Genomic DNA, 19,728 nt, shown 5'->3' on the forward strand with positions numbered 1-19,728 from the left:
CACGCCCCTGACCCAACACTCCTTACACTCATCAATACCCCGTCCATCACCTAGGGCCAATACATTTCAACAAACACTAGCATCAGCCCAGGAAATCACTATATATATTTGGTTGGTTGAAGTTCGCAACGTTCCTTTTGTTTCTGAGCTGTATGACGTGAGTCGAGATGGAGGACAACGTAAGAACCCCTTCCCGTCGAATAAACGGGTCATATCAGGGATTGGAGTGCTAATATGTTCCAGGATATTTCACATGATGTCGCGGTGGTGGGTATGGGATGTCGTCTACCTGGGAACAATAACACCCCTGAAGAACTGTGGCGGTCAATCCTCCAAAAAGTCGACGCCTCGAGTGAGATACCTAGCCTGCGGTGGGAGCTATACCAGCGTAACCCACATAACGCAAGGAGTATCGGTAAAGTGCCCCGGCGGGGCTATTTCGTGGAGAATCTAGAGAACTTTGATGCAAGCTTTTTCGGCATTTCGCCCAAGGAGGCAGAGCAGATGGATCCCCAACAGCGCCTTGCATTAGAAGTAACGTGGGAGGCGTTGGAGAATGCAGGCATTCCGTTGAGCAGCCTGTCCGGGTCCGACACGGCTGTCTTCATGGGCGTGAATTCTGATGATTATGGAAAGCTGCTCCTACAAGACTTGCCCAACGTGGAACCGTGGATGGGGATAGGGACCGCTTATTGTGGCGTTGCCAACCGAATATCTTACCACCTGAACCTGGTGGGTCCAAGTACTGCAGTAGATGCTGCTTGCGCATCTTCACTGGTCGCAATCCATTTGGGAAGACAGGCAATCCTGAGTGGAGAGTCCAAGGTCGCCATTGTAGGAGGAGTAAACGCTATTCTCGGTCCAGGTTTAACAAGTGTACTTGACAAAGCCGGTGCGTTATCCTCCGATGGCCGTTGCCACTCGTTTGATGACGCAGCAAGCGGTTACGGTCGCGGTGAAGGAGCCGCAGTGGTTATTCTTAAAAATATGGCAGAAGCTGTCAAGGACCGTGATCACATCCTGGCTGCCCTGAAAGGGACAGCGATTGCTCAGGATGGGCGCACAAATGGAATCATGGCCCCAAATCAGAAGGCGCAAGAGCTGGTAGCGAGGAAGGCACTAGACGTAGCTCGAATTGACGCGTCAACCATCGATTACGTGGAAGCCCATGCAACTTCAACGCCATTGGGAGATCCAACCGAAGTTTCTGCAATCTCAGCTGTTTATGGAAAGGGTAGAAGTCCAGATAAGCCATGTTACATCGGGTCTGTGAAACCAAACGTTGGGCATCTTGAAGCAGGCGCAGGTGCTGTTGGGTTCATTAAGGCGGTTATGTCTGTACAGAAAGGTATCCTACCCCCTCAAGCCAATCTGAAGACACTAAGCACCCGAGTGGACTGGAGCGACGGGGTACGGGTGGTGCAAGATGTTGAAGACTGGCCAAGCTCTGGAAATCCACGCCGCGCCGGTGTATGTTCCTATGGATACGGCGGTACGGTCTCTCACGGGATCATTGAGCAGTATATCCAAGCAGATCCACCTATCGACTCAAAGGAACAATGGCCGAAGGGGACTCAGGTTCTTCTCCTCTCAGCACCGCAGAGAAGATCACTTGAAGTCCAGGCAGCCACACAAGCTGAGTGGATGTCCACCGTCGGAAAGCTAAATGATCTCAGGTCTGTGGCAGCCACCTTGGGAAGCCGTCGAAGTCATCTTAGGTATCGGGCAGCATTTGTCGTTGAAAGCCATGATGATGCAGCCGGGAAGCTGAATGCGTTTGCCCGCCAGACACCTACAAAGTGGACCACGTCTGGTAGATTACCAGAAGGCGATGACCAACCTGTGGTGTGGGTGTTCTCAGGCCACGGCGCCCAGTGGACAGATATGGCCAAGGACCTCCTTCAATATCCTGTCTTTAGGGCTGTTATTGAATCGGTCGAGACACTCATACAGGAGGAAATGGGGTTTTCAGCCATTCAGGCCATGGAGATGGGAGTGCTTAATGGCTCGGACCAAGTTCAAGTTTTGACCTACCTCATGCAAATAGGACTAAGTGAGGTGCTACGTTCCCTAGGTGTGAGTTGCAGTGCAGTCATAGGCCATTCGGTTGGGGAGATCGCAGCGTCAGTCGCTGCAGGTTGCATCACTCCAGTTGAAGGTGCCCTCATTGTCACTCGACGTGCAAAGCTCTACCGTCGTTTCATGGGAACTGGAGCCATGGTTTTGGTTCGCGCCCCCTTTGAACAGGTGACAAGTGAGATCAGCACCCAGCATGTCAATAACCTTGTGGCGGCAATCAACTCATCTTCATCTTCGTGTGTTGTCTCAGGGCCAATGGAGGAGATCGAGGCTTTCGCTCTGAATCTGAACAACAAAGGTGTCAAAACATTCCGCGTGGATACCGATATTGCGTTTCACCACCCAATGTTATGTGAGCTTATGGATCCTCTTGCAGAAGCCCTTGATGGCTGTGTTTCTCCCTCGCAGTCAAAGGTAGCGATCTATTCTACCTCAACAAGTGATCCGCGCAGCACGATGGATCGCGGTATCCGTTATTGGTTGGATAACATGGTCAATCCAGTGCAGCTAACCTCAGCTATAGCTGCGGCCGCAGAGGATGGGATGAGACTCTTCTTGGAGGTTTCCTCGCACTGTATAGTCTCCCATTCGATTGAGGAGACCTTACTCAATATTGGCGTTGAGGACTATACCGTTACAAACACCATGTTGCGTGACACACCAGCAGAGAGAACCATCCTTTATAGCATGGCTCAGCTTCACTGCCAAGGGGCCAAAATCGACTGGAATCAGTATATGCAAGGTGCTTGGGCCCCCAATGTACCTACAACCACCTGGAACCACCGACCAATATGGAGGCAGGTCAATACCTGGTCTGAACAACCTACCAGAATGCATGACGTCGACAAACATAATCTGCTCGGCCATCGACTGAGCGTCGCGGATGACAATACTATCATCTACGAAACCAGGATTGACGAACAGACAAAGCCATTTCCAGGCAGCCATCCCGTGCATGGCTGTGAGATTATCCCGGCCGCAGTCCTGGTGAACACCTTTCTTCAAGGGACTGGGGCCAAAGTGTTGTATAACTTTTGTTTGCGTGTACCTGTTGCTACTGGTGAGCCCCGTGAGGTTCAATTTGTTGTCCAGTCGAATCAGTCCCGACTATGTTCCCGCCTTATTAAAGGCAACGGCACCGAAGGCGACAGCGGCTGGCTAACGCACACGACCAGCTGCTGGGCTGTAGAACAGAATGAACAACCGACCACCAGGAAAGTCGACATCGAGGCAGTCAAATCCCGTATAAACAACAAGCTAGAAGATAACTTCAGCATTGACTACCTAGCTTCTGTCGGGGTCTCAGCCATGGGCTTCCCATGGGTCGTCACCGAGCATCATGGTAATTTGGGTGAGATGGTCGCCCAGGTAGATGTGAGTCCGAACAATGGCAGTGGCGATTTACCCTGGAACAAAAGTTCATGGGCACCAATTTTAGATTCGGCAACATCAGTGGCTTCAACGCTATTCTTCGACAACCCTCGCCTTCGAATGCCAGCCCACGTCAAGGAGGTCGAAATCCTAGTCGAGCAGCCACCTCCTAAAATAGCCTGGTTATATCTCAAGAAAGACACGGACAGCGATTATGCAGCACATATCAGTATCTGCAATGAGGACGGGACTGTCCTTCTTCAGGTAAACTCGATGAGATTTTCTGAGATTGACGGCACGCCCGAAGACAGAGGCAGTCTTGAAGGCCTTGTGCATCAGTTGGCGTGGCCACCAGCAACTTATAGTGAGAGCCCGCTGGCGATCAGGCATGTCATTCTCATCTCAAGAGACGAGGGTCTGGTCAATGAGTATGCGGCTTCTATAAATCGGGACACACAAACAGTGATCATATTGACCTCTCCAGAAGGATTGGTCAAACTGGCAGAGAATGAAAACGTCTTGCATCAAAAGGACACGATAATTACCTATATCCCAGGGTGTGTGTCCAGTCCTGATAGTATCACATCTGCCTCTCGGGAATATGCCTCTGATCTTGTGAATATTATGAAATTTATCTCCTCTTCCGCATTTTCAACCAGGGTCTTTGTACTCACGCAGCGTGTGGCAAAGGCTGAAACAGCCACCTCATTGGCCCAGGCACCTTTACACGGGCTCTCACGCATCATTTCATCGGAGGTGCCTGACAATTGGGGAGCCCTAATTGATCTGGAAACGCCAGTGTTCCCATTGGCAATTATGAAATATGTCCATAATGGCGACATCATCCGGATCTCAGACGGTATTCCACGTGTTGCACGTCTACGGCCATTACCACGCACCAAAGCATTGCCACCTTCAGGACAGAACTCGCTCCTTCCTCGTCCTTCTGGAACCTATTTGATCACTGGCGGTCTGGGAGACTTAGGCCTAGCAACAGCAGACTTTCTCGTCCAGAAAGGGGCACGCCGAATCATCCTAGTCTCTCGTCGTGCACTCCCCCGCCGGAAGGACTGGGCCGCTCTTGTCCACTCGGCCTCGCCATGGGCATCGGCAATCAAAAAGATCCTTTCAATGGAGTCTCATGGAGCCACGATTCAGGCGATCGCCGTCGACATATCGTCTCATAACGCAGCCTCGCAGCTATCCAGTCGCATCGATGACCTGTGCCTTCCTCCCATTCAAGGAGTCGTCCACGCAGCCGGAGTTCTACACAATGAAAATGTCCTGTCTGTCACTCCAGACGCCTTCGAACGTGTCCTCGCACCAAAAATTGCAGGTTCACTCACCTTAAACATGCTCTTTCCGCCGAAAACAGTAGATTTCATGGTCTTGTTCTCTTCGTGTGGCCAATTCTTTGGGTTTCCTGGGCAAGCGTCGTATGCATCCGGCAATGCATTTCTCGATGCTCTCGCAACTTATCGTCGCTCTCAGGGGGATAACACTGTCGCCATGCAGTGGACGAGCTGGCGCGAGATAGGCATGGTGGCTGGCTCCGAGTTCGTCAAGGCAGAGCTGGCCACCAAGGGAATCACAGACATTTCACAGGACGAGGCGTTCCAGGCCTGGATGCACGTCTCCAAATACGACGTCGATCACGCTGTGGTACTCCGGAGCCGTGCATTGGAGAAGCACGAACCACTTCCCAGTCCACTGCTTATCGACATTGCTATCCAGAAAGTCTCCCCGATCCTCACTCCACCACCAAGCCCTCTGTTGAGTGCTTCCGGTGATTCACTCACTCCGCTTCGGACTCCTGCAGACCGGTTCGATTCTCTTACAAGACAGGTGCGGGAATGTGTCGCGAGCGTGCTGCAGATGGAAATCGACGAAGTGGCCAGCCAGGAGCTCCTGAGCAATATGGGAATGGACAGCGTAATGACCGTCCATTTACGTGGGCGATTGCAGAAGAGTCTGGGGGTGTTAGTCCCGCCAAACCTTACCTGGAATCATCCAACGATAGACCACATCGTGAAATGGTTAATGGAGAAAGCTGGCGGTAAAGAGTAATAAGATATCCGGTATAACAATGCTATAAAAATTATCCAATACAGCAGGGTGGAAAACCCTGTGAAATCATGGATTTTCCAATAGTTTCAGCACTAAGCTACATACCTCAGATTTTCACTTGGACGATCTATCTTCAAAAATGCTGATAGTGGTGTCTGTTATATGATTCTGCACAGTAGTTACGATGATGACGATGATGATGATGGAAGATACCATGATGAGAAATGATTTGATTGCAATGATGCCTCTCGGGTTCATTCATGTAGGATACGCATGTTTCAATGGTGGTCTCGTATTGCAATGGGAAGGGAAGAACGAACGTGGATTGGGACATGTGACAAACCCTTGCGTTTCTGGAGTTGGCATTCAGTCGCATGTTAAACATGAGGACTGCCTACTACTAGTAGTGTCCAGAATGAGTATGTTGGAGAATTAACCCGGAATCCATTCTTGGAATGCATGGTCCCAACTTGCTATATATCTCGCCACCAATCATTGACTAATCCTGAAGGTAGTTTACTAAGTAGATAAAGATCGATTTTCTAAGGCTACTACACTCATGGGCTGTTAGAGATAAGTCGTGATTCATAACCAAGATTAAGAATTAGAGACGCTGCCCAACCTTAAAACGAAGCAAATGCTAACTCATAAGCAAAGCCAAGAGTTAACTTCGCGTGTTCCAACATATGGTCAAAGCTCAGGTATTTAATCCGGTCATCCGTCGTGTGGATCCTCTTGTTGGTGTTCTCCATCTCAGCCTCAGTAGCCATGGCGGAGGGGTAGCCATATTTACTTGCTGATGTGTGGTCGGAGCAAGCGTAGCCACATTTCGTCTCAAGATACCCCACATTGCAATACTGGGAGACACTGTCAGCGAGGCCGTATGAGTGGAAGGGGGGGGATGAGAGGGGCTTACGGCAGTGACCACGTCTTTAAGAAATTGGGTCAGACCTCGATCGACATAGTCGATCATGATGCCCACGGCTTCTTTACGACCAGCATTCAAAGCCCCCTGGATGTAACCGGTCATGTCCTGCTGGAGCATAGCCTTGATGTCGCGTCTTTCTTGCTTGTATTGAGAGAAGATCGCTTGGGAGCCTAGCATGCCACCTTCCTCTGCCGAGTACCAGTGAAACTCGATCGTATTCGGCGCCTTACCTTGGGCCACGGTGTCTGACTGCAGCAGACCACGCAACGCCTCCAAGATCGTGACTGTTCCACTGCCGTCGTCATCGCGCCCGGGGCAGCCAGAATAGACGGGAGGAACAAGTTAATACTGTCTTGGTGGGCGCCTAATACGATCGTCTTGTTCGATTTGCCTGGAATGCGAGCGATAACGCTAAACTGGCCCCACGGATGGGCGAACCGATCCACGGTCGCGCCATGTTCCGCTGCCCCAGATTCTTCGATCACCGTCTGAACCTGATTGTAGAGCCACGTCGCCGATTCGATTCCGGTCTGGGACTTGTAGTAGCGGGTATGGAAGGAGGTGAACTTCTCCAGATCCCGCTCCATGTTGGCCTTGGTGAGGCCGCGGGTCAAGCCGACAACCTCATCGACATGATCCATCTTCGTCGGATACCGGACGTTACTAGCCTGGTGCAGTGTGGGGTAAAACCCGGGGTTTCGCTCCTCGGTGATGTCAATGAAATTCACGCCATCCTAAGCCAGTGTTAACCGAACCGACCACAACGCAGAACCGAATCGTGGAGATATACCAATTTCAAAGCCCATTTTTCTTCTTCCGTCACCCATCTTGTTTGATACGGGGCCAACTCTATAAGGTATTTTGTATTTTCGTAATGGATTTGTGGGTTATTCAACAGTGCCTGCTGTGGGATTACGGCGGCGAGAACGCCTGCGGATGCCGTTGCGCTCAGCGCAAGAGCTGCTCGGATCTTCATACTGATTGCGAAGAAATCGTCACAATGAAATGACCGTCGATACAGGAGGAGGGCGCGTGATTGTTAGGGAATTAAAGACTGAATCACTAGAGAAAAAGGAAGGGACGGGAGAGAATATGTATTCAGAGGAGTATTCGAGGGACAGTGAAGGGGGTACCCGCTCTCTCTCCAGCAGTGATGTAAATGATCGATCGAGTGCAGGCGTTGGAGAAATGGGGAAATGATAAGCAGGAGCAGAGTGCAAGTCACGCGCTGCTGACTACTGCCTATAAATGCCGAATAACAGCAATGATGACGGGGGGGGTGGAAACGGGGTTTGATAGCTTAGCTCGGATCTTTCATGCGTCAGAGATACGTTTGGGGGTGACATCGTAGAATACTTATAAGGCCCGGTAAGGTAGTACTAGGTAGTAGCACAAAAAGTAGGGCACCTAAATTGAGACTCTCCAAACTTAATGACAGAAGGCGCAGGCACACTAGCCGCTGCGGTGGAGACTGGACACTGGGCAGAGGAGGGTCCAAAAGCCATGCCAGAATTAAGCTGGATGATTTATGATTTATTTACCAATATTCTACTCCGTACTCTAAACCGCGAACTGCAAGGTAGTATCCGTCCTGACCTTCGTCACGACGTACAAACAAGACACTTAATGGCATCTTTGAGATCATTGGGTGACCATGCCTCGTTTGCTCGTTCGTTCTAGTCCAGTTCTCCTCTAGCCATGTCGCATACAAACAACAACTTGCATTGCCCTGTTCAGCCAAGACCCGAACGCTATTAATAATCTTTTGATTCACCCCGCGTTGCGACCGCGTCGGAAATAACAGGAGCTTGTCGTGGCGGCACGCAGTCGGCCCCCGTCAACTCCGCCCAGTAACTAACTATCCACTATGTCTTGTCTGGTCTTGACTTTTGACATTCATATGAAGAAGCTCAATTGCTCGAAATAAAAGAAAGGCAGTGAGGTAGAAAGGAAGGAAGGAAGGAAGAAAAAACAACCTTTCAAGATAGAAATACTAGATATTTTGATTCGTTCACAAGCTCTCTTTCAGATCAGGCAACCGTTTAATGGGGCTTTCACTTGGAGCTGTCTCATTTGTCTCCTGTTCTGAAGGAGTTGTACCTGCAGCCTCCGAGCTTGGAAGAACGTCGAATAGCGCCCTGGACTGCGTAGTCCCACCTCCAAAGACAGGAGTGGTTCGTGCCCCGTTGACAGGTCTGATTTTATTTGGGGGAAGCATGGAACCGGGCATCATATCAGCATTCGTCCGTTCAGTCAACATAATGTTAGCAGTAAGGGGACTTTCAGGTATACCTGAGTATACTGACCAAACCGGTCAGCTTTGTAGTTGAAGCGCTGTCTACGTACCACATTGCACACCGCAATTGTGATAATGATTGGATTGACTCGCCAAAATTGGTTCCTCAAAATAGTACAACTGTAATGAATGTATTACGGTCCCGTATAGGGACCGAACCAAGGTTGACTCCATAATACGACTCACATTCAATCATGAATGAATCACGCTGACTCGTGTCGTCCCAGAAATCCTGATTGGGAAACCTTAGAGTTCTCTAGGGCTAGGGCTTGAGGCTCTTACCCAATTAGGTCCAGTTCTCAGGGCTCGTGCCCCATCGTGACTCAACCCGTAATAATCCAGGATCGCCGGACGCGACCGGGACGCCAGCGCGAACGATCCAGGTCCGTATCTCTCTTATCTCCTTCTCTGGCCTTAAACTCCCCCGCCCTCTCCTCCTTTTCGCTCCTTCTCAACTCCGCTTATAGAAGCAGTATATACGAGAGGTAGACTCTATAGGAATCGCGTTACCCTCCTCGTGTCTTTTTTCCACCGACATATCCACGACTTATCGTCCTCCCCTCCAGACTCCAACCGGTCCTACCGAGGTCTGTCTCGTGCGCGATGGCCATCCACCCGACATTGCGCCCTCAATCGAATGCCCAGGGAACTTTGTCCCCGCAGCAAACCCGGGCAATATCAGCTTGGTCTGAACAGGCAGCTGCGCATCTGGAAAGCCTGACCATCTCGGATTCCGTTCCCGCGGCCGACCAGCATTGTGCTGGTCCCGAGTCCCCTTCCGCCCGCGGCGCCTTGCGAGGGACCACGGTTACACTTTCAATCCCACTGGATGACCCAGTCCCCAGCACGGGGACTACATCTGCTCCGAGGGTCAAACTCTTAGGTCAGACTTCCACCCAGGCACCGCAGGTCCCTTCGGTCAGTTTCCGGCGTCGAGAACCACTCCGTCGTGATAGTCTGAAGAGGCGCGAGGCGTTGTTGAAGGGCAAGGATGGAAGTCGTCGCAGGCAACGCTGGGAGAATGGTACGTCTTGACCGACTGCGGTTTTTAAGAGTTGCTCTACGCGACTTTATATGCACCTCGGATCCCGGGTGGCGAGTGTCTTCGACAATGTTGTACTGACGGGCCCTTTTACAAAAGATCGCCTCCTGAACAATCCTTGGGCCGAACCACCATCTTCCAGGGACTGGGCCGTGGAGCCAACGTACACTCGACATGACCCGATGCCGTACTACCTCGCTCCTCTCTGGGACGTCCATTACAAGCACATAGATCACACCTCATCGAAGCAGACCGCAAAGGGCACAAAGGGTGAGAAGCATCGTGTTCCGAAGGATCTCCGCCTCAAGCTGAAGCATGCGCGTGCTGCACGGGGTATGCTTCAGGATATTGAGGAGGATATCCGACAGTTCATCCAGAGATGGGGCGAGAAGCAACTCTTGCTTCAGAGGGATGGCCTGGCAGACGCGCCAGTATCGTCTGACGAGGATTCCGAGGACGAGGTTGTATTTGTGGGAAGAAATGGACAAATGCACGACTCCCCGGAACGCAAGCAAAAGCTGCAGCAAATGCGGGAGGCTATGCATGCCAATAGAGAACGGGATGGGGAGAAGTTAGTCTTTGAGAGCCTAGTAGATGATCGGGCCTCTGGATTTGGGTACGTTTTACCTTTTGCTCTTGCACTTCTGGGCCAACGCTTACCCGTCCATTATGTTAGTCGCTGGCTCGTCCACTCCATTGCTTCATACTACGGCTTACATACGTGGTCCGTCACTGTGGGGGAACCCGCCCGCCGCGAGGCATACGTTGGGTTCTATCCTCCGGCTCCGGGAAGTCGCGCTGGGCTTGTAACCCAGCCTGCTTGCCATCAGGAGGCGATGATCCAACCAGGCGATGCTCTTCCACAGCCTCTGTGGGCGCAGGTATGAGCTTGTAGGACCGAGGGCCCTCTTTTCATTGTAGATTTTTCGATCCTTATTACCGGTAAATAATTGGCGTTGCCTTAGATGATCCAAGCTTGGAGATTGGAGTTCAAACTTAGCGGGTTGTACCTAAGTGCGGTATGGTATACAAATCGACGTCGATCTATCATTTGGGAATCCGTTCCTGCCCTGGGAATATATGATAATTCCACATCGCCTAGTAGCCATTAACCAGCGCTCTCCCCATCCTATATGGCCGGGTAACCTCTGTGCCTTGCCTAAGCTACTGCTTAGAAGCTCTCATATCTAATGCTCGTAACAATGGGGTACCACGAGAATCCCTTGGTGCAGTCATCGACATGCTTCAGGGCATATGGTGGCCCATCACACTTCATCTTTTACTCTGTGTCTGTAGCAAGTTCGTTTGGCTGTGACTGCTATGGTGTGCACCTAAATATACCTATGCTCAGTCCAGATCGGGGTGTTGTCATGGGCACGAGTTGTGGTCATACAGTCCATCCTGGGTACAGACCTTATGGCCTGTGACTCAACTAGATTTCATGGATATTTCTCAGTGAACGGTAAGCCTAGGTTCAGCTTAGGTCTATTCCTAAGGTATTATAAACTCGTTTGGTCGATGTGGATTAGACGCTTTGTGGATGTCTATGCTGGGAAGACAGCTAGAATATTATGTTGTCTTGATAGAAACTTTTATCTTTTCTTGTATCTATGAAGTTTCTTGGGTGCGGTAAGGTTGCCTAGATTCTAATTCAACTTAATATCCCAGCGATGGGCATATACTGACGGTTTGATCGTTATATATTCCCTGGTTACGGACCGGTGCTTTGAAATATACTAGAAATATATCACTGCGCATGAACATACCTCCTCTTGACTACTGGCACCGGGCGGCAATCTGCCGAGGAGAGGACATCATTCAATACATACTGCAGAATTGCCAAACAATTTTACCGGTATGAAAGCAAGAAGGGGATATCTCTTTTAAACAGATTGGAGATATAGAAGTGAAGAATCAAATTGTCAACGCCGTCACAGTGTCTATTTTGCTCTAGTAGAAGCGTCAACAGGGCTTGTAGCTCAGTGGTAGTAGCGCCCGCTTTGCATGCGGGAGGTCAGGGGTTCAATCCCCCTCGAGTCCACGCTTAAATAGCAACTTTTTTTTGTCTTTTTATCATGCTTGCACTTTTATTTATTGCCGCAACACTTCGCCTCGCCCCCTTTCGTCTCGTTCTTCAGTAGGATGTCATTCAGCATCCAGAGTAGGGCCGCTTGCTGCATATTTCTAGGGCGACACATCGACACTTGGATGAAGCACTAATGCTATATACATAGACGGCCCGGGGGTTGAGCTTCTTCAAATTGCACAAAATCTGTAACGAAAGGCTGATATCGGTTCACGCGTACACAGAACTCCGCAGGCTACCTACCTTACTTGGGCTGTGTTGACTTGCTCGTCGTTCATTGTTCTTCTTTATATCGTCAAGTGGTGGACACCAAAAAAGACAAAAAAAAGTTGCTATTTAAGCGTGGACTCGAGGGGGATTGAACCCCTGACCTCCCGCATGCAAAGCGGGCGCTACTACCACTGAGCTACAAGCCCTTTGTGCTTATATAATTATAAATAAAGACATTGAAGAAGCCAGAATATCGAACCATTCATTTTGCTGTTCGCCGTACTCCATACGATACGACATATCATACACTACAGTCATGTGGGTTGATTGACGTGTATGCCAGTCCGAACACCAAGGTATTCTGCAATTATGTATCTGGTTGTATCACCTGAGAAGCGGACCAGAACATACCATCTTCTTTCCCTGCAAACCAGTCCAACGTTGTCATTCTTTTTCGAGTATCCCATGTTCAATGTTGCTAGTGACTTTCCGCGAAAGTGAGCTTGTAGATTGTATAACCAATGCTATTCACCTCAACAGCTGTACTATACATGTACCCGTGTCGGGTATTTCTGTTCTTCATTCAGATATTGACTGCAACCCAGCAAAAACAAGAACCTTTTGGGCAACACCGATCTCAAAAGACATGTATAATGACCACATAGACCCCAAGCATGATGCCAGCCCTGCTTCCTCCGTTCTTGGATTGACAGTGGACCTTCTTCTAGGTGAATCATGATCTAGATCCTTGCATTAAGTCTGCCAAGGGATTGGTGTGAGGCGATAATACTTAGATAGCCAAAGAACTACTACTCACTGAATATGATACCGACTGCATGAACCTAAACTGAGGTTGTTATCGAACCCAAGGCACTGATGCATCTCTAGACCGGTCTATTTGTCGCCACCATCTGCCAACCTCCCCTTGCCTCCTGAACTATATCCGATCTACCGAGTATTCGCGGAAGTAGAAATGGCTCACATCCACAGCAGACCTTGTTTGACAAGGGTATGCCTGCTGTCGTCACCCAGTGCGACAACCACACTTCTATTTTTCATCTTCTAATTTTCAATGATATACCAGAATTACAGAATTACATAGGAGCATGGGGAGGCTGACATTGGACAGCCTTGGAGTAGTATTATATATATCTTGTCGACGCCACTAGAATGGGTTGTGGATGCGACGATGTAGAATGACTTAATTATACTGCAATACCACAACTCTCCGTGTCTGGTTGTATACAGCTTGTGGCCGCTCAAACTAGGAAATGATGTACTGTATTACCTACTATGGAGTTCCAGAGCAGGCCTAGAATCTCCGTGGAAACCATACGCTATCATTGGCAGGACATGGCTCGTTGTACCGAGTATCAGAAAATCCCCGCCATCTCTGCCGGAATAGCGTCTTCTTAGATGGGCGCAGGAACAGCATCCACCCTACAAAAATGTGGGAGAGCCATAATTCTTACGAGACCAGGCTGTTTGTCTGCTTACCCACTAGTTACCGCAATGATATCAGTAAAGGCGTTTGGAAGTCTGTTCTTCCTGTTTCATTGTAGTACATTTTCATTGCGTCATATGTATGAGCGGGCTCCGTCAAACAGGATATCTCTCCCGGATCAGTGGTCGGGGAGACATTCCTAAGCTCAGAGGCTAATACTCAACGGGGATAGGAGGCTGTTGGCTTTCTGGGGTTACACTGTGAAGGCAGGTACTCTGGAGTCATAGTACATATGTACATACCTCGGATGTCTCATTATTGAGCTTAGGTTACCACCGGTACAAATGCCTTGGAATGCCTGACTCGGGCTAGTGAAGATGAGCGGCACAGAAGAAACAGAAAAAGATAGAACGGAAAATAGAACAAATCAAAGAGACGCTGTGATTGCCATCTAACATCGTGGTAGTTACTAAGAATTTAAATAATGTGGAAGCACTGGCCTGGCTTCGGTCCGATCCGACTACTAGTAGCCGGGGCCCCAGTTGCTTTCCCTGGTACGGGAAGTGCCCCAATTGTTTATTTCCCGTTATGCTTCTGGGGTGCCAGTGATTCTCTAGAGGCTATTTCCGTGGTGAGGGATAATGTTATTTATCCGATAGGGACCAAGTGCATGATCTCGAAGGTTTCCCCAGTGATACGATAACGGTATCGCCTCCCGTTTGCACTGCATGTGAAACGGGTGGTCGGAGGCACAGGAGAAAACTGCAGGGGCGTATTGCTGGTCAGAAGATCTCGAAGCGCATCATGCAATCAATCATCCTTGGATTTCCATGAAGGTAGGAGAATATATGTGGTGGTATACCGTTGTGGTCAACCAGCGATCTCCCGGATTACTCCGTGTTAGGATCGCTTTCAGTTGGTGGGCCGGAGAATATCGCAAGCCACACGGCCATTGCCTATGGTCACGATCCCTTACATGGATTGAAATCAGTTTCTTGCCGTCTTTCTCAGAGAGATCTCCATTGTTAGTTAGTTAGTTATCGGTGAGAAGGTCCATAATTGTCGGCCTAAAGGTAGATCTGGGAAAGAAACGGTTGCGACCCATTTTCGTTCTCTGGTTAGGCTGGTATCTTCAACCGGAAAATAGTGGGGTTAGGCTGTGTTGTTTGTATTATTATTATTATTTTATCTGTTTTGTTTCTCTCGTATTTACTTCCAGTCGTAGATAGATCGGGTACTCGGGCGTCAAGAGATCCAACTGTGCGGGGTTCATGTTTCTTTTGTCTTTTGGTTATTTTTATTTTTATTTTTATTTTTTCTATTTTTATTTGTGTATTGAACTTTTTCTTCCCTATCTTTCACGCTCAGTGCAACATTACCATGATATGTTGATATGTCACTATATTTAGTCAACAATTGAGGGCTATGGCAACCCTATCGGGTCTTTATTGTAGTAAAAAGAAAACTTAGATGGCTGATTTTTTTCCCTGGGAGAGTTTAAAATTCCCAAGATGAGGCGATGAGGTCATTCATCCAATAAACACATGTTTTCTAGAATTTTATTTTGATTTGGATCTTTTTGATCTTTGAATTTTTAAGGTACTGTACCTACCACTAGTAGTTAGTTAAGTAAATATGTGCGGTGTTAGTCATTAGGTACTCTGAATCTGTACCGACAATCAACTGTTCGTTTTCGTCCGAATGAACTGTTGTCTCTCGTTCTTTGTTCCCGATGAATTGTTCGGATGTTGTTGTCCCTCTTGCTCATAATTTGGGAATCATAAAGAAGGAGAGAGAAACCAAAAATTATAACCTTTATTTTTATTTTTATTTTTATTTTTATTTTTATTTTTATTTTTATTTTTATTTTTATAATCCTCCGCTAGATGCACCGTAAGTAAATAATTGAACAAGAGTAAGGCATCATTGATCAACAGTGCTCCAACTTCAGGAACTAACAAGCGTCAGCAACGTGGCTCCCTCCGTTTCCACCGCATTCAACCCTTTGATCCATTCTCGTTCGTTGCCCTCCCACAGTTTCAACTGGACTCCCTGCGCCACGCGTATACCTTGTCTCTGGGCCCCGCCTTGTCGTGGACTCTGTTAATTTCCCAGTCGTTCCTTGATCGCAGACCCAGGCTTCTGGAGTCTAGCTTGGCGTCATCTGCTATGTACACTGACCCCTCCCTTGACAATCCCCTCCTTCACCGGAGACTCTGATCACCTTACTTGACGATGATATTCCTTCGTTGGGTTTCTTAATTCCGTGCCTCCTTTCCACCGAACTCCTTATCGTATGACCGCATCACCCTGCTCCTGTTGATCGTTGGAAAGTTCTGCCTCGTGTTGCCGGTATTCGGTGTAAGCCCTAGGCGATCCCCGTCATTGATTGATAGGTCATACCCTGGTCTCCCAACCCGAGTAATCGCCATCAGCCACCTGCACTGGAATGGGCCTTGCGATCGGGAGTACATATTGATCATCATATCGTTTCCTTTCGATCTAGTCCACTTTTCACCGTCTTCCTGTTTTCTTCCTATCACAAGGATAAACTCTTCCCGATTACCTTACTGTCCCCGGACCGGACCTGACCTGTCGTGCAACTGAGATAAAGCGGCATTGTCTACCTGTGATATATATCTTATTTTTCTCTCGTTCTATTACGGACCGTGTCTCCGCATCGACGCAACGCCACCATGGGATCTTACAGTGTATCTTCGCGACAGCGGACGGGAGGAAGCTCGAGCTCCACTTACAGTGATGCTTCCGATCGTTCGAAAAGCACGGCCCCTACGATCTACAGCGAACGGCCCACATCAAAGCGGAGGGAGAACATGGACCCTAAAGATTCAGTATCAACCTACGCCTCGACGAACCACGACGACGAAATACCGAAGAAGCCGCATTATGAGGTTGTTACTCGCGGGGCTGAGTCGGATATTTTCCCTTCAGATGCCATTCCCTCGAATTCTTCAACTTTTGGGAAATTGTTCCCATCGTCGCGACGGCTTCTGATCAGCCATGACGATACGACGCTGGATGGAAACATGAACCTTCGCGTGCACACTCTGGCGCCACGAAGAGATGGCTATCAGCAGGCCGTTATACTTTTTCATCTCCGTATGTACGACTTGTACTCAAGGGAGTTTTCTTTTCGCCGGTACTGTCGCAATTCCGAGCGCGAGGTGTGTCACTCAGCAAGAAGACCGATATCGTCCGGCGGCCCAAACAAGCGGCCGGGCTTCCAACGATCATTAAGCAGTGCATTGGCTGTCTTACGCCCAGGCTCGAGTGGTGACCATTCGACGCATAGCTCCAAGCGTAAGCGACAGGACCTGGGTCAGAAGTCGGTCAACGAAGACGACGAAGACTTCGATGGCCAGGATAGTCGCGATCAACCTCTAGCTGACACAGTCATGCTGGAATTCTCGAATTACGCCCACGTCGAGATCCGAAGACGTGGCGCCGGCTTGTCTAAGCGATATGAGTTCGAATATTGGTGTACAAGATACCAATGGCGGCGAGAACACCGAAGAGATGGAGACCTGCAGGAGGTAGGTTTTCATCTGATTGACTTGCGGACATCCAAGACGATCGCCCACCTGATGCCCGAAATCCTGACCCCAATGGAAGCCGTGGAGGAGCAGGCCAAAGGTGGCTGGGTTCCTCCATCCTCCATGTGGATCAGCGAGGACTCCGTGTATGAAAAGATGCCAGATGTTGCCGAGTAAGTGATGCGTCGTGGAGCAAACGATGAGCTGTGGGTGGTTACTAATGTGAGTTCCAGTATGATCGTGGTTACAGGTTTGATGGTCTTAGTTGATGACTCTATCCGTCGCCGGTGGCACTCAAGGAAACATGGCCAGCTCATGTTCCCCGGGCGCTCCTCACTCACCCGGAGCATGGAGTTCATGGGGCCTCGGCGGCTTCTGAGTGAGGTGTTCCATCGACGAGGCTCAGCATGAGCGTGAGTGGCACACAGCCTGGGGGGAGGACAGTCGTGGTGGGAGTCGTGACGTGGTGTTGCCATGTCAGCTGGAAGGGTTGCACTTGCTGTATTCGCTTTTGTCTGATGCCAATGTTTCTGATGATCTTGATGAGCTTGCATATGACACGAAAATATTCTTTTTTCTTTCTCCTTTCTCTTTCGCCATGTTTCGCTTCTCCTCACTTTCTTCCGGGAAAACTTGGTTTTGGGTTGATATCCTGGTGTATTTTTGTCACGAGTATGATTGGGCGGCAATGAAAACTCAAAGCGGCGTGATTTTAACTGTAGTGTGCGTTCCAAAGCGAATGGGAGGTTTTTTTTTGGATTGGATTTGGGTTCCCGACCTCGCTTGTGCATTTCGTCTTTCTTAATGCTTGTTCTCTGTGAGATTAACCTACCTTAAAACTTTGATTCTTTTTCTCCCAAAATAACTATTCTTGGAATATCCACAACATGTATGGCTTCATTTTGTGCGTATGTGTATGTGTGGCTCCATCCTAGCGTTCATGCGTGTCGGGGGTTGGGGGATATGCATGTACCATGAACCTAACGGTTAGTCGTTTCGTGCCAGCTGCTGCCATGGTCTCTTAACGTTAACGCTTTCCTGACTTGTCCTCCTGTCTGCGCTGGAGCGAGTCAGGCCCCATGATGTTGGCCTCGGGACACAAGAGGAGGGGGAAATGAAGTACGATGTTCTGAATTGGGCGATTGCTACGGGGACTGGATTGATTGGACCAGCATGGACGCCGCGGAAGACACGGAAGCTCGAGTTAGCGCTTGCCTTGGGTGAAAGAAAGCCTGGACGAGGGTTCTAGCCTTTCGCTACCCGTGGGAGTGGACTGAGATCAATTAAGCTTGTCGATGAGGCCGATGCGGGGCAGATCGAGGCTCGTCCCAAACATGGCGCCGCGCGAATCAACGGCTTCCAGAGGCTTCGAGGATGCGCTTCACCCTTTCCCCGTTGACGCCGATTATCAATCGCGCCTCCTTTTCATGCAGGTTCCTGAGGTGCGGACGTGCCGTCTCGACGAATTATTTATTGACCTCTGATTTCTATTTGTTGTTCCTTCCCTTCGTTCGGCTGCAACTTTCATGTCGAGAGTGGCCACAACTGTGGGAAATGAACAGATGCACGTATGTATGCCCAACAATATGGTGCCAGAGGAATGCAGCGAATCATGGCCCTTTCTCCACCGGGACTGGTACATTCAGACCCAATTCCTTCTTCGCTGGCCGCTTGTGCTTCCTGCAGATAGATCGTGTACGCGTTGGTCAACTGTTGAACTGGCTCTTGCTACCGTGATATTGATATCGCGAGTCCGTGGTCCCTTGTGAACCCCTGCTCCCCCCCGGGGAAGCAATTGCTCATGCACAGCGGCCTGGTCTATGGCTGTTTAGTGCAGGGCTGAGGAACGGAGGGGAATTTTTTCTTTCTTTTACTGAGCCGTTTCGGATTCCTGATTCCTGATTAAGTCATTGATGAGCTGGCACTGTGGCCTGTGGTCCCGCCTCCAGCTCTATGAGTGGCTCGAATACCCAGTTGACATGAACCGATCCTGCTTTCAATTCGTTGCTTTTTTATCCTATGGGCCCCCCTCTCCGCTTTTGGGCAACGACCTTGGACCATACCCCTCCACTATCCATCCGTTCCAGAGAGGGGGGTTTTCCCTCCCTTCCTGAGGAGCTTTCAGGAGGCAAACGGCTGGTTTGTACCCGATAGTAAAACACAGTTTACCAGACAAGGGAAACAAAAAAAAATTCGCCAATTCAATGGCCACCATGGCACAACCCCGGGAACAGATGAAGGGCTCTGACTTGTCCAACATATCGGAAGTGGTACGTCGCTTTTGTACAACAAGTGTCTCGCTGGGCCTTTGCGTCAGTCCATGGATCTGGCGTGTGTGGAGACTAGTGGCCTTCTATCCTGGTACTCTGGCGTTTCTTCAAGGGTACATTCTCAGTCGGCGTGCGCCGGGCCGTTCCAGCTTGCAGCCTCAAGATGATCCGCATGTTCTCCATGCAACTGGCGTTTCTTAGTTGGAGGATAAGGGAGGTGGGAAATTTGCTGACGCTGTGCCATGTCCACAGCGACATGCATAAGCCCGCCTGTTAGCTTTATTGATTAGGTTCCGTGTTTGTCACGCCAAAAACTGTCTTGCACAGTGACGCTTTGGAGGGGGGTATTTTTTTTTTCTCCCTCCCAATTTTTTTTCCCTC

At 49.5% G+C, this 19,728-nt stretch overlaps 4 protein-coding genes across 4 annotated transcripts; 3 read left to right on the forward strand and 1 right to left on the reverse strand.

Moving 5' to 3' along the window:
* Nucleotides 1–234: 234 nt before the first annotated feature.
* Nucleotides 235–5,517, forward strand: ANOM_009154 (type I polyketide synthase; the record flags this gene model as incomplete). Its single annotated transcript, XM_015554410.1, has 1 exon — nt 235–5,517. The coding sequence occupies one exon, from the start codon at nt 235–237 to the stop codon at nt 5,515–5,517; it is 5,283 nt and encodes a 1,760-aa protein (XP_015404048.1).
* A 485-nt stretch (nt 5,518–6,002) lies between these two features.
* Nucleotides 6,003–7,627, reverse strand: lap1 (putative aminopeptidase; the record flags this gene model as incomplete). Its single annotated transcript, XM_015554411.1, has 4 exons — nt 6,003–6,374; nt 6,434–6,729; nt 6,795–7,179; nt 7,236–7,627. Coding segments are annotated over 4 exons (1,146 nt in total), but the record flags the coding sequence as incomplete, so codon positions are not given.
* A 1,717-nt stretch (nt 7,628–9,344) lies between these two features.
* Nucleotides 9,345–10,670, forward strand: ANOM_009156 (uncharacterized protein; the record flags this gene model as incomplete). Its single annotated transcript, XM_015554412.1, has 3 exons — nt 9,345–9,765; nt 9,883–10,399; nt 10,460–10,670. The coding sequence occupies 3 exons, from the start codon at nt 9,345–9,347 to the stop codon at nt 10,668–10,670; spliced, it is 1,149 nt and encodes a 382-aa protein (XP_015404047.1).
* A 5,531-nt stretch (nt 10,671–16,201) lies between these two features.
* Nucleotides 16,202–17,667, forward strand: ANOM_009157 (uncharacterized protein). The gene is made up of 2 exons (XM_015554413.1): nt 16,202–17,250; nt 17,311–17,667. Exons 1-2 carry the CDS (start codon nt 16,220–16,222, stop codon nt 17,486–17,488), a joined length of 1,209 nt encoding a protein of 402 aa, XP_015404053.1. The 5' UTR covers nt 16,202–16,219; the 3' UTR covers nt 17,489–17,667.
* Nucleotides 17,668–19,728: the final 2,061 nt, after the last annotated feature.

This window comes from Aspergillus nomiae (genome assembly GCF_001204775.2).
Source record: "Aspergillus nomiae NRRL 13137 chromosome Unknown contig00290, whole genome shotgun sequence".
NCBI lineage: Eukaryota > Fungi > Ascomycota > Eurotiomycetes > Eurotiales > Aspergillaceae > Aspergillus > Aspergillus nomiae.

Bases quoted from the DNA above. Each gene is read 5' to 3' on its own strand.
- ANOM_009157 (XM_015554413.1), top strand. From the start codon at position 16,220: ATGGGATCTTACAGTGTATCTTCGCGACAGCGGACGGGAGGAAGCTCG. The intron at 17,251-17,310 runs GTAAGTGATGCG...TGTGAGTTCCAG, and splicing joins AAGATGCCAGATGTTGCCGA to TATGATCGTGGTTACAGGTT.